General features: G+C 52.5%; 2 protein-coding genes and 4 non-coding genes across 6 annotated transcripts; 5 read left to right on the top strand and 1 right to left on the bottom strand.

Annotated features, from left to right (window-relative positions):
• The first annotated feature begins 81 nt into the window (after positions 1-81).
• On the top strand, positions 82-2,715 carry RPS8 (ribosomal protein S8). Its single transcript, XM_004266300.4, has 6 exons — positions 82-143; positions 540-646; positions 1,114-1,213; positions 1,599-1,774; positions 2,007-2,136; positions 2,553-2,715. The coding sequence occupies exons 1-6, from the start codon at positions 140-142 to the stop codon at positions 2,660-2,662; spliced, it is 627 nt and encodes a 208-aa protein (XP_004266348.1). The 5' UTR covers positions 82-139; the 3' UTR covers positions 2,663-2,715.
• On the top strand, positions 377-456 carry LOC117200229 (small nucleolar RNA SNORD55/SNORD39). Its single transcript, XR_004481709.1, has one exon. It is a non-coding gene; the product is annotated as a small nucleolar RNA SNORD55/SNORD39 (small nucleolar RNA).
• LOC117200238 (small nucleolar RNA SNORD46) lies at positions 931-1,034 on the top strand. The gene has a single exon (XR_004481718.1). It is a non-coding gene; the product is annotated as a small nucleolar RNA SNORD46 (small nucleolar RNA).
• Positions 1,835-1,902, top strand: LOC117200237 (small nucleolar RNA SNORD38). The gene has a single exon (XR_004481717.1). It is a non-coding gene; the product is annotated as a small nucleolar RNA SNORD38 (small nucleolar RNA).
• Positions 2,368-2,436, top strand: LOC117200236 (small nucleolar RNA SNORD38). The gene has a single exon (XR_004481716.1). It is a non-coding gene; the product is annotated as a small nucleolar RNA SNORD38 (small nucleolar RNA).
• A 3,238-nt stretch (positions 2,716-5,953) lies between the features above and the next one.
• BEST4 (bestrophin 4) lies at positions 5,954-9,345 on the bottom strand. Its single transcript, XM_049697414.1, has 9 exons — positions 9,194-9,345; positions 9,007-9,101; positions 8,181-8,414; positions 7,838-7,992; positions 7,355-7,432; positions 6,876-7,061; positions 6,695-6,775; positions 6,429-6,583; positions 5,954-6,255 (listed from the first exon to the last, which is right to left on the bottom strand). Exons 1-9 carry the CDS (start codon positions 9,343-9,345, stop codon positions 5,982-5,984), a joined length of 1,410 nt encoding a protein of 469 aa, XP_049553371.1. The 3' UTR covers positions 5,954-5,981.
• Positions 9,346-11,399: the final 2,054 nt, after the last annotated feature.

Here is an 11,399-nt window from a genome sequence, read left to right as displayed (position 1 = left end):
GGTCCAAGACCTCGGCGCCCCGCCCTCCGACCCAAGGCCGCTCTCTGCGGCGCCCGGAAGATACGTCAAGAGGCGGGGCTACGTTTTACAAACGGAACCGTGACGCTTTGCGTTTTCTCTTTCCAGCCAGCGCCGAGCGATGGGTGAGTGGTTTTCTGTTTTGGGGCCGCGGCTGGGGAACGAGTTCAATCCGGCGCCATCCTGCCTCGCAGCCCAGCCGGGAGCGCGGGCGCCCGGGCCCCGGGCAGCGAGCCTCCGCGAGGAGGGTGATGCTCGGGCTTGGGCCGCCTGGGCCGCTCCGGGGGCCCCACGGACCGGGGCCGCGAGCGGCACCATCATGGCTGCCAGGGTCGGGACGGGAAGGGGTCGGGCCGCACGCGCGTGATGACAACTTGGAAATGCTGTGACCTCCCGACTGCGCTATGGGGGAGCCAACCTTGGAGAGCTGAGCGTGCGGCCGCCGGCGCGGGGCGTTGGGCTGGCGGGCCCCGGCCCCGGGCTCCCTGGCTCAGACTCCCTCGCCCCAATTCCACACGTAGGCATCTCTCGGGACAACTGGCACAAGCGCCGCAAGACTGGGGGTAAGAGAAAGCCCTACCACAAGAAGCGGAAGTATGAGCTGGGACGCCCCGCTGCCAACACTAAGGTGCGTGCGGGGCCTCACCGCCCGGGAGGTCTCCCACCTGCCTTCCGCGGTCCGCCTGAATCTTTGTGGGGCTCTGCGATTTGCTGTAGGGACTAGGCGGCCTCCTTGCCTTTGCGTGTTGGGTAAATACTGAGAGATTGCATGGTGACAGCTACTGTGTCCTAGTGGTACCTGCAGGGCGCCTGGAGCGAGTGGGCTCTTCAGTGATAGTCAGAAACCTGGAATTTTTGTTGCACGGAGACTTAATTTTCAGTGTTTGGAATCAGGTTTTTCTTCTTGGAGGTAACTAGAGTGATGAAGAAGTATCCTTAGGCGTGGTTGTGGCCGTCTTGGTCACCTGTGTGCCACTTGCCAATGCTAGGACTTGTCATAGTTACACTGACTGTTACCTCCGTCCAGCTCGGGTTCCCTTCCTTCTCTCTAGCTTCTCCTTGATAACCTACTTCCTGTCTCCTTGTGTTTTCTAGATTGGCCCCCGCCGCATACACACAGTCCGTGTGCGGGGAGGCAACAAGAAGTACCGGGCCTTGAGGCTGGACGTGGGGAACTTCTCCTGGGGCTCCGAGTGTGAGTGAGGCCCTGCAGGCGTGGGTGGGAACTCAGCACTTAAACCTTTTCTAAGCTTCAATAAGTGCTTTTAGCAGGAAGTCCATGGCCTGAACCAAGATACTGAAATTTCTCCTGTTGAAAGACCTTGAGGTTCTGGAGCTTTCTCTCCATCCTGTCCTGCCTCTTAACTCCTGTAGCTTCAGGGATTGGGGCTGAATCTAGAGACCATGTATGTGTGGGTGTCAGCCACGTCTGGAAAGATGGGTGTGTGGAAGATGAGCTTATGCCCTATGGCTCTGTAAAGGCTTAGAGTTCCCATCTCCTTAGGCCCTGCTAGGGTGCGGGTGGGGGACAGTTAACCTTAGGTTCACATGGCTTGATTCTGAATTTCTCCTGTGAGCAGGTTGTACACGCAAGACGAGGATCATTGATGTTGTCTACAATGCATCTAACAATGAACTGGTCCGTACCAAGACCCTGGTGAAGAACTGCATCGTGCTCATTGACAGCACACCGTACCGACAGTGGTACGAGTCCCACTATGCACTGCCCCTGGGCCGCAAGAAGGGGGCCAAGCTGGTGCGTGTTTGGGGAACCAACGTCCTGTGGGGGGAGGGGAGGCCGCCCTGATTCCAGCCTTCTTGTGATGAAAACTCTGTCCAGTTCTGCTACTAAAGGGAGAGATGAAAGCTTTTAGTGCTGAGGAAGGTGGCAGGGGCATGGGATATGCAGTGTTGAAGGCTATGACATTCCTTCCCTGAGATAGGGTTTGGGGAGGCCCCACTAACCCATGTGTGTTTCCTTTATTCAGACTCCTGAGGAGGAAGAGATTTTAAACAAAAAACGATCAAAGAAAATTCAGAAGAAATATGATGAAAGGAAAAAGAATGCCAAAATTAGCAGTCTTCTAGAGGAGCAGTTCCAGCAGGGCAAGCTTCTTGGTGAGATGGCTTTTGCGTTTGGCAAAGGGGAGGGTCCCAAGATACGGTGTGCCCTCTGTGGGCTAGAGAGTTTGGTAACATCACACAAGCACAAATCAGAATATTTGGTCATCCCATTAGTTTGAAGCTGAAATGGAAAATAGTGGGCAGGAGCCCATAGGCCTGAGCTTGGTTTTTGCCTCTGAATTTCAGGAGTATTCTGAGAAGTCTGTGTCCAGGCTTAGGGGGTTGTCTTAGTGATGAAAACTTTGTCCAGTTCTGCTACTGACTTTAAGTGATGATAAAGTATATCTGAGGAGACAGTGGGCTTCATGCCTGCCCCCAGGATACCTGGACCAACATGGACTCCTAAGGGGATACATAGTGTGGGTAGGCCCACAGTGTCATTTTGCTAAGGACCACATACTCTCTTGCAGCTTGCATCGCCTCAAGACCAGGCCAGTGTGGCCGAGCAGATGGCTATGTGCTAGAGGGAAAGGAGCTGGAGTTCTATCTGAGGAAAATCAAGGCCCGGAAAGGCAAATAAATCCTCTTCCTTCCTATCTTAGCTCATGTTATAAAGGTGTTTATTGTTCTGTGCCCTGTGTCTGAGAATATTTGATTGTTTGGCACACAGTAGAGTGCCCCAACTCCCTTTGCCTGCCTACGTTTGCCCAGGCCTATTATGTGCCTTTCTATAGCAGGAGGAACATTTCTCACCCCTAAGGCTGAGTTTCAGTGGCATCAGGGATGTGGCATGCAGGCTGAGGAGAGACTGTGTGAGGGAGGCATCCCAGCACGGGGCCCCCAACAGTATTGGGCTGTTGACTGGACCATGATTGGAACCTGAAACCATGCTGCTTCTATAAGGTTCTCTTAGAGACCCTGTATGCAGACCTTGGTTTTAGGGGTTTATTACAGGTTCATGGATGGTCTAGAAACCTTGAAATTGTGTTCCAGATTTCTGCATTGTTAAACAGGTTATACACATTGACATAATCTGTATGCTGTCAGCTTTTGGATGTCTTTCTGAAGTTAATTTTCCTTTGAACCCTAATCCTTTCCCCTCTCATTACTCAAAATTATGTAATATTACTAGTGATGGCTGCTGAATCTCTAAGGGTCAGCTCTTGTCTTCAGTTTAGCTACATTGTCTGTCATCAACTTTTAAAGATGGTTTAAGCTCCATCTTTCTAACTAGCTCAGACCTACTTGACACCTGCATTTGGATATCATAATCGGACTCTAAAGGTCACCATGTTCAAAACTGATCACGTTCTTCAGCTTTCCCTTTTCAAACAGTTTCTCAATTATTTGACTGCAGCAAATAGTGGTCTTCATATGACAACATAAATCTTAAGGGCATCCTTGGGTCATAACTCCCACATCTAATGTCACCACATCTTGTTGCTTCAACCTTTAACACCACCTCTACTGTTCTGGTCACATCTCTGCATCCTACTTGCTCTTCTGTTGTCCCCAGTGCAATCCCAGCTATCAGTGATTATTTTTAAAGATATGATTTTTTTTTTTTTTTTTTTTTTTTGCGGTACGCGGGCCTCTCACTGTTGTGGCCTCTCCCGTTGCGGAGCACAGACTCTGGATGCGCAGGCTCAGCGGCCATGGCTCACGGGCCCAGCCGCTCCACGGCATGTGGGATCTTCCTGGACCGAGGCACGAACCCGTGTCCCCTGCATTGGCAGGCAGGCTCTCAATCACCGCACCACCAGGGAAGCCCAAGATGAGATTTTTTTTTACAGGACATCCCATCTCAAAATTCCTACCAGATGGTACGGAACTCAGTGGGACGTGGTCCCTTCTATAGTAACTGCCATCCTGGCCTTACTGAACATATGTTCACTTACTATTCCCTGTGTTGGGAATACTTTCCATCATATACCCACATTGCTTATTCCTTCCAGGTTTTTGTATTGTTAGTCTAGTGAGTTCTTCCCTGATCACAGGATTTTAAATTGTACTCCCCTCCATGCCATATCCTTTGCCCCTGTTTTTTCTCCTTATCTTAATTTGGCATAAATTTTGCTCATTTTATTTGCTTGTCTTTTTTTGCCCTCTATTAGAATATATCTCCAGGGGAACAGGGATATGTTTCCTGTGGCATCTCCAATACCTGGAAAAGTACATGGCAATATACCAGGCACTCAAATATGTGCTTAAGTTAATGAGTTCTAAAGAAAAAAGGTTTTATCCAGTTTAAAGTTGTTGGAAAGCACATGTCTTAAGAGCTAAAGAAGTACAAAATCTAATTGGTCCATCACCTTGGCTAAATTGCAGACTTCTGTGAATAGACGTTTGGGAAAGGTGAACCCCCTTTTCTAGTACAAAAACTTAAGGACAAAAAGTCAGTCCAGTCCTCTAAAACCTTACCATTGGCTCTGGGGAGACCTGGCCTTGGCCTTCCCACCCAGTGATCTTCCCTTACCACCTGAACATTAGCTGATGTTTGCTGAGCTGTGTGTTGGGCATGGCACAGCAACACTTTGCCTTCATCTTCTAATTTGAGCTCTACAAGGCATTGATGTTTATTCCTCCCCTCCTTCACCCTCTAGTCAGTCCGTAGGATAAGGGGTTCTTTTTCTAAAGAGCCTTGAATTCATCAACTATCCATCTGCACTGCCTTCATAGATGACCATTCTTACCCTGGAGCAAGGCTACCTCTTCTGTAGACCCAGCAAAACACCTCAGGTTCCTTCTGAGTGAATGGTGACCACAAGGTGCTTTGTCTTCACAGTATAGATTTGTCGACCAAGGCTGAGAAAAATTCAGTATCCCCTGTCACCCAGCAGGAAAGTAGAAGCCAGCACTGTAATCCTGTCAGTCAACAGGAGGCTGCGCGTCCTCACAACCTCTACCTACACTCTTCATGCCTCCCTTCCTTTGAATTCTGGCATTTGTCTTCCTTTGGCCTTAATGTTCAGTTTTGGCATTCGCCAATTTTTTCAGTGGTGGCTGAGCTTAGAAGGCAGGAATCTTAGAGAAAGTCAGTTTAGCAGCAACTCTAACATAGTGCTCTGTGGGGCTGTTTTCCACAATGCCCCGTCTTACTACCATCAGCTGAGTGCTGTGGTCCGACCGCAGAGATGGATGGACTTGCAGCTTTCACCCCTTAAACTGTCCTTTTTCCCTGTTTGGTTGGTGGGAGCAGAGAAGGGCTTGGTTCAGATGCTGGAAGTCTAGGCTGGGTGGTGTATGACTACCCTCACGTCTCAGTTGAATCAGCTTCAGGGCAGACTCTCAAACCCTCATCTTCAGTCCATTGGCAGAGCATGCCAATTCAGTTTTAAGCAATTTTAATTGCACAGTAATAAATATATTTTCATTGTAAACAAAATTGAATATGACAGATGAAGCAAAAGTACCCCAGCACACACTTTGACCCCTCATCAGAGTGAGGTTATCACAATAAGGAATATCCTAAGCATCTTTTTATGTATGACTCAAATTGTGATCCCTGGGGCAGCAGCAGCAGCATTCCCTGGGAACTTATTAGAAATGCAAATTCTTGACCCCATCCCAGATTTAATGAATCAAACGCTGGGAGTCGTACCCAAAACTTTAACCAGCCCTTCAGTGATACTGATGCTCCCTCAAGAACCGGCCTAGCCCCGCATTGCTGAGGAAATTAATTGTGCCCCTTGGCTCTAGTCCTCTGTACCTCGCCTCTTGTATCCTAGCTTCACCTCCCCCAAGCCAAAATGGATGCATTCCTAACTCTGGTTCAGGCTCTTCTGCCCTTTCAAGGGTCGTCCCTAAGTGCTCCGGCTTAGGGTGCATGGAAGTGCTGCTCTAATAGCTCCGGAGGGCCTAGGGGAGGCAGCCAGATGGCCCGGCCTCGCTGCCTCTGCTTAGGGCTCCTGAGCCTCGTCCCCTGACCCCGACGCCTCCTCCTCGATGCGGTCCACGGCTTCGAGGTCGCCGCCCTCCTCGGCCCGGAAGCGCAGCAGGTGAGGGGTCCGGGGGGCTCCTCGGATGCGGCCGAAGTTCCGGAGGCTGATGGCTGGCGAGGGCGCTCCTACGCCCAGGAAGCGGCTGAGCAGCGGGGTCTGCGCGGCAGTCACCGGCCGGGCTGGCCCAGGGGACATCTCCACCTGCAGGCTCTGCTCAGGGTCGTCGCTAATGCTGCAGGTGGGTGGGAGGGCGGTGTGAGTGAGCCTCTGGCAGCTGGGGGACCGGCTCCCCAGAGTGGGGCCTGGGGCAGGAGGGACCGAGTCCTGGGCACCCCGGAGGGTGGGTGGGGAACTGGGGCCCATGAGCTGACTCAGGTCCTGCCTCGGCCTGCGTGGGCCACTCACCGCAGGTTGAAGGTGGAACCCAGGAAGGAAGGCCGCAGTGACTCGCCCACAGTGGCCACAGTGTAGGGCGGCTGCGCCGAGTCTTCATCCCAATATGGGTCCTTCTCCGCAGGTGGCAGGTTCTGGTACATGTCATCCACGGAGAGCAGGGACACCTGGGGCGGGCAGCGGGTCACAAGGATCCCCCTCTCCTGCATACCTGGGCTGAGAGCTGGCAGGGAGGGAGAGCCTGACTGCCAGTGAGCTGCCACCAGACCCCTAATCACCTGCAAGTTGCGGTCTATAAGCTTGTTGGTTTCAAAGTCGTCATCATCCTCACCAAAGGGATTGATGATCTGTTCTGCCACCTGCAGGTGATGGAGTGTTTTCTGGGCTTAGAGCCCTGTTTTCTAACCCCAGAGTTGGGGTGGGCCCTGGGCCCATGTCTTGACCACCCGAAGTGCCCACCTTGAGCCAGCCAGCATAGAAGAAGAACTGCAGCAGAGTGGTGAGAGGCACGTACATGTCCAGGTCCCCCAGGGCTGGCCCTGGCTCCAGAAGCTTCTGAGGTTTCGCAGCCCCTGCCTCTGACTCCACGAACTGGCGGCCAACCAGGGAGAGGGCAAAGAAGGAGTATACTGCTATGGTCACCACCTGGAGAAAGGGAAGCCAGGCTAAGTGGGGCAGGGAGAAATGCCACCCCTGCCCCAAGGGCCAGTGGCAGATCTAATAAGTATAATAAAACATGTAGCAAGGTGTGGCAGCACCAGATAGGAGGGGATCATCTTAGTGGGGGGTCCAGGGAGGCTTTGAAGATGAGCCTGTGGCTGTTGAGTGTCTCACTGGACCAAACTGCCCCAGGGCAGGTACCATCTCTAATTCTCAGTGTCACACACAGCACAGGACATACAGTAGGCACTGGGACTGGGGAGGTGAGAGGCAGTTACTTGGGTGTAGACGAGGGGGATGCTGATCCAGTCATAGTGGAACAGCATGCTGCACTTGGCCCGGTACTTGTTCAGCTCCTGGTGGAACAGCAGGAAGAGGAAGTCAGTGGAGGCGAGGAAGGAAGAATGGGGAGGGGACAGGGGAGCCCAGCACACGTTAGGCCTGGGCCAGGTCTAGAGGCTCATTCTGCTTTCAGAGGTGTTGTCAGGCTGGGGTGACTGTGATGGAAAGCAGTTTAGCAAAGTAACTGCAAGGACAGAGCCTGGAGCCAGGTCTGAGGATGATTCCCAGCTCCACTAACTAGCTGTGTGACTTGAGCAAGTTTCTTTTCACTCTGTGCCTCAGTTTCCTCACTTCCTCACACTTGCAAAAGTGTGCTGTACATAATTGGCACCATGTAAGTGTTAAGCACGAAAATTATTATTCCAGTTTGCAAAACTAGGGGGAGGAGGGCAGATGGGTCTGGTCCTAGGCTGACTCACTTCCAGGAGCAGGCAGAGAGCAATGTCATCACGGATTCGCCCATCCCTCCGGGCCTGGGCCGCCAGGTTGGTGAACCAGACGCAGGGGATCCAGTACTTATTGAAGTCAGATTTCAGGCTCTCAAACTTTTTCCTCTCTTCCTGGGACATGAAACCTGCAGGGATGAAGTGAGAGGGATGAAGACTCACTCATCCTTGTCCCCGGGGACTCACCGCCTTGGGGCCCTGGAGCTCCCCCTAGTGGTCAAACCTCCCCTCCCAGGAGGCCCGGGAGGCAGGTCCGGTCCCGCCCGCTCCAGGGCTCCCCCAGCGCGGCACCTGCGTCTGGCTGTGGGCCGCGCACCTGCGTCCACCACGTGCTCCATGGTGGGGAAGCGCTTGAGCACGCGGGTGCTGACCGAGCGCAGCACCAGTACCGACGCGAGGTTGGCGTAGCGGATAAGGGTGCGGCGCAGCAGGCGGCCGCGCTGGTCCACGCCGTGCACGCTGGCCGAGATGACGCACATCAGCTGGTCCGGCAGTGGGATGCTTGTGTACTGGGCCCACCAGCGGTTCACCACCAAGGTCACGTAGAAACCTGGTCACCATCATGGGTAGGGGGGACGGGAAGGCAAGATGGAGGTCTCAGGAGTCAGCGTGTCCTGCCCCCACCCAGAGCGCGTGGTCCAGGCCAGGTGGAACCAAGGCAGGGGGAAGGACACATTGGCTCCAGCACCCTGCCTCTTTGTCAGGGGGACAGCCTCTTCCTCTTGGTCCCTCCCTGATGTACCAACCCAGGCAGGGAGGAAGAAGAGTGCAAACCTCCTCAAGCAGAAGAGAAGTGATGGTTCAAGTCCAGGCAATGGTTAACTCTGAGCCCTGCTTCACATGGGGGTCGGGAGGGAGGTGTCACCTCTCTCCAGTTCTCCTCCAGTACCCAGAGGGTTGTGAAGCCAGCAGGTGGCTTGGGCCTTGTTTGGAGTGAGGGTCCAGCACGTGATAGGCAGGGCCTAGTCCTCTGGAAATCCTGGACCCCACACGCAGCTCCCATGCCTGCTGAGCCTGCTCTGGTTGCCCTCCAAGCGGTTCCGCTGGGGTAATTCTGACCCTCAGAGCTAGCAACCCAACCCAAAGGTAAGGAAAGATGGTTAGGAGGCTACAAGGGAGAACCCCTGGTTCTTTGAACTTACCTAGTACAAAGGACAAGGGGATGAGTTCTGCAGAGCGGTTGCAGTATCGGGCCACCTGAGCATACACAAGCCTCTGTTCCTGGGTCAGCAACAGCCTGGGGAATGTCAGGTGAGGCCTGGGTTAGAGGGAGGTAGGCAGCCTAGTCACCCGCAGGCCAGCCCTGAGACCCTGCCCTCACCCTCGCACCGGTAGGTGATGCTGAGCAGAGCATACAGGGCGATGAATACGAGGAACTCCTTGTAGAGGAGCTTGTAGATGCTTCCCCTCCAACGGAGAAGCAGGCCGGAGAAGCCTCCGAAGCGGGCCTCCGCTACTTTGAGGGTGTATGAAACCGTCATGGTGCTGCGGGCCTGGGGCAGAAGGTTACAAGAGCTGCTCCCAGAGCTGTCCTTCTCCCCCAGCAAACCTCCTTAGCCTGCCTTCTCATCACCCACCTTAGATCCCCAGGCAACCTTCCTTCAACTCTGGTCACCCGCCACCCCAGCCTTCACCCTGTGTCAGTAGACAAGGGGGAGGAAGCTGCAGAGCAGACAGAGCACACGCCCACCCCCTAGGACTCAGTGGTGTGTGGGTCAAACCAGGATGAGGTAGGGCAAGGGGGAGCTGAGGTTACACCCTCTCATGCATGAAGCTTCCCCATGCTCCTCTTCCACTTGCAGGGCTAGGAGTAACCGGGTCCTGAACTGCTGAGGACAGGAGATCCAACTCTAGCCCAGACCCATGCACCTTGGAGTCTTGCTCTCGAAGCTGATAGCTGGTCTCTCAAGGCCCAGGGCACTCTCACCCGCACCCCACATCTACTTACCTGCTCTGGACAGCAGCCTGTGCTGAGGAAGGGGAACTGGGCTAGCCTTCACCCCACAGCACTTAAGTACCTCCTGGGCCCATAAAGTTTGGCTGGACTGAGGTTATCATTGATGGATTGAGGCTGTCACCCAGCTTTCCCTGGTGCTGGGAACTGGATGTGTCTCCCTATGCCTGCAGGGCTGGGCTGGCCTTTGAGTGTCATAAATGCCATCATCATTGACCCCACAGTTCACACCATGTCCTTGAAGCCAGGGTGACAGGAATTACTGTCCCAGCTCCAGGTGAGAAGACAGATGCATGATTAAGTGTTACAACAGCTGCTGATCGCAGAGCAGTGACTAAGTGACAGGCACTGTGCCAAACACCACTACATCACACCTCTGACCTGTCCTGGGAAGCTCCTTCCCCCACACTGTGAGCTGGTTCTCAATGCAAGTGTTTTCTGAAGAGAGGAAGCATGGAGAGGTGGTTAGGAGCACAAGCTTGAGAGACAAACCTGAGTTTGAATTCTAGCTCTCTGTAACCTTGTCCAAGATACCTAATTTCTCTGAACCTCAGTTTCCTCCTTTGCAAAACAGGATCAATAACTCCTTCCTCACAGGGCAGTTGGTAATATTCAGAGAAACAATGCCTGGAGCCTGGAGCATGCAGGCATTTATCCTGGGCGGCTGTTACCATGAAAAGCCAAGTCTTTTCCCTTTGGTTTCCACCTACTGGTCCATCCACTGTTTGCATCCCAGAACCAGGCAATCCTGCAGAGACTGAGAGTCAGAGACCTTTCCTCTGATGCCTGTCCTGCCTGTCCCTGAGCCAAACAGTGCCAGGTCCTGGCTTTTAATCTGGGTATAAGGCCTCTGAGATGCCCCCCACTTCCACCTGCCATCACCAGCCTCTGGCCTCACTCCTTTTCACTGCTCCTTTGAGGTCCATCCTTGCATAAGTTAATCATACTGGCCTATAATCCATCTACAGAGAGATCTCCCCTCCAGCCCATGAAACCCTTGAGGACAGGATTGCATCTGATTCATCTCAGTAAAGCTGGGGAGGACTTGAACCCAGGCAGGCTTTTCTTTTCTTTTCTCTTTCTTTCCTTTCTTTTTATTCTATTTTTTAAATTTTTATTGGAGTATAGTTGATTTACAATATTGTGTTATTTTTTGCTGTACAGCAAAGTGAATCAGTTATACGTATATCCACTCTTTTTTAGATTCTTTTCCCATATAGACCATTACAGAGAATTGAGTTCCCTGTGTTATACAGTAGGCTCTTATTAATTATCTATTTTATATATAGTAGTGTCTATGTCAATCCCAATCTCCCAATTTTACCCCCCCCATCCCCTTGGTTTTCTACATCTGTGACTCTACTTCTTTTTTGTAACTAAGTTCATTCGTACCCTTTTTTTAGATTCCACGTATAAGTGATATCATATGATATTTGTCTTTCTGTGTCTGACTTCACTCAGTATGACAATCTCTAGGTCTATCCATGTTGCTGCAAATGGCATTATTTCGTTCATTTATGTATGTAATACATCTTCTTTATCCATTCTTCTGTCGATGGACAGTGCTTCCATGTCTTGGCT

Source organism: Orcinus orca, chromosome 1, assembly GCF_937001465.1.
Source record: "Orcinus orca chromosome 1, mOrcOrc1.1, whole genome shotgun sequence".
NCBI lineage: Eukaryota > Metazoa > Chordata > Mammalia > Artiodactyla > Delphinidae > Orcinus > Orcinus orca.
Note: the sequence above shows the minus strand (reverse complement) of the source record. Positions and strands in the feature narration are given on the sequence as shown.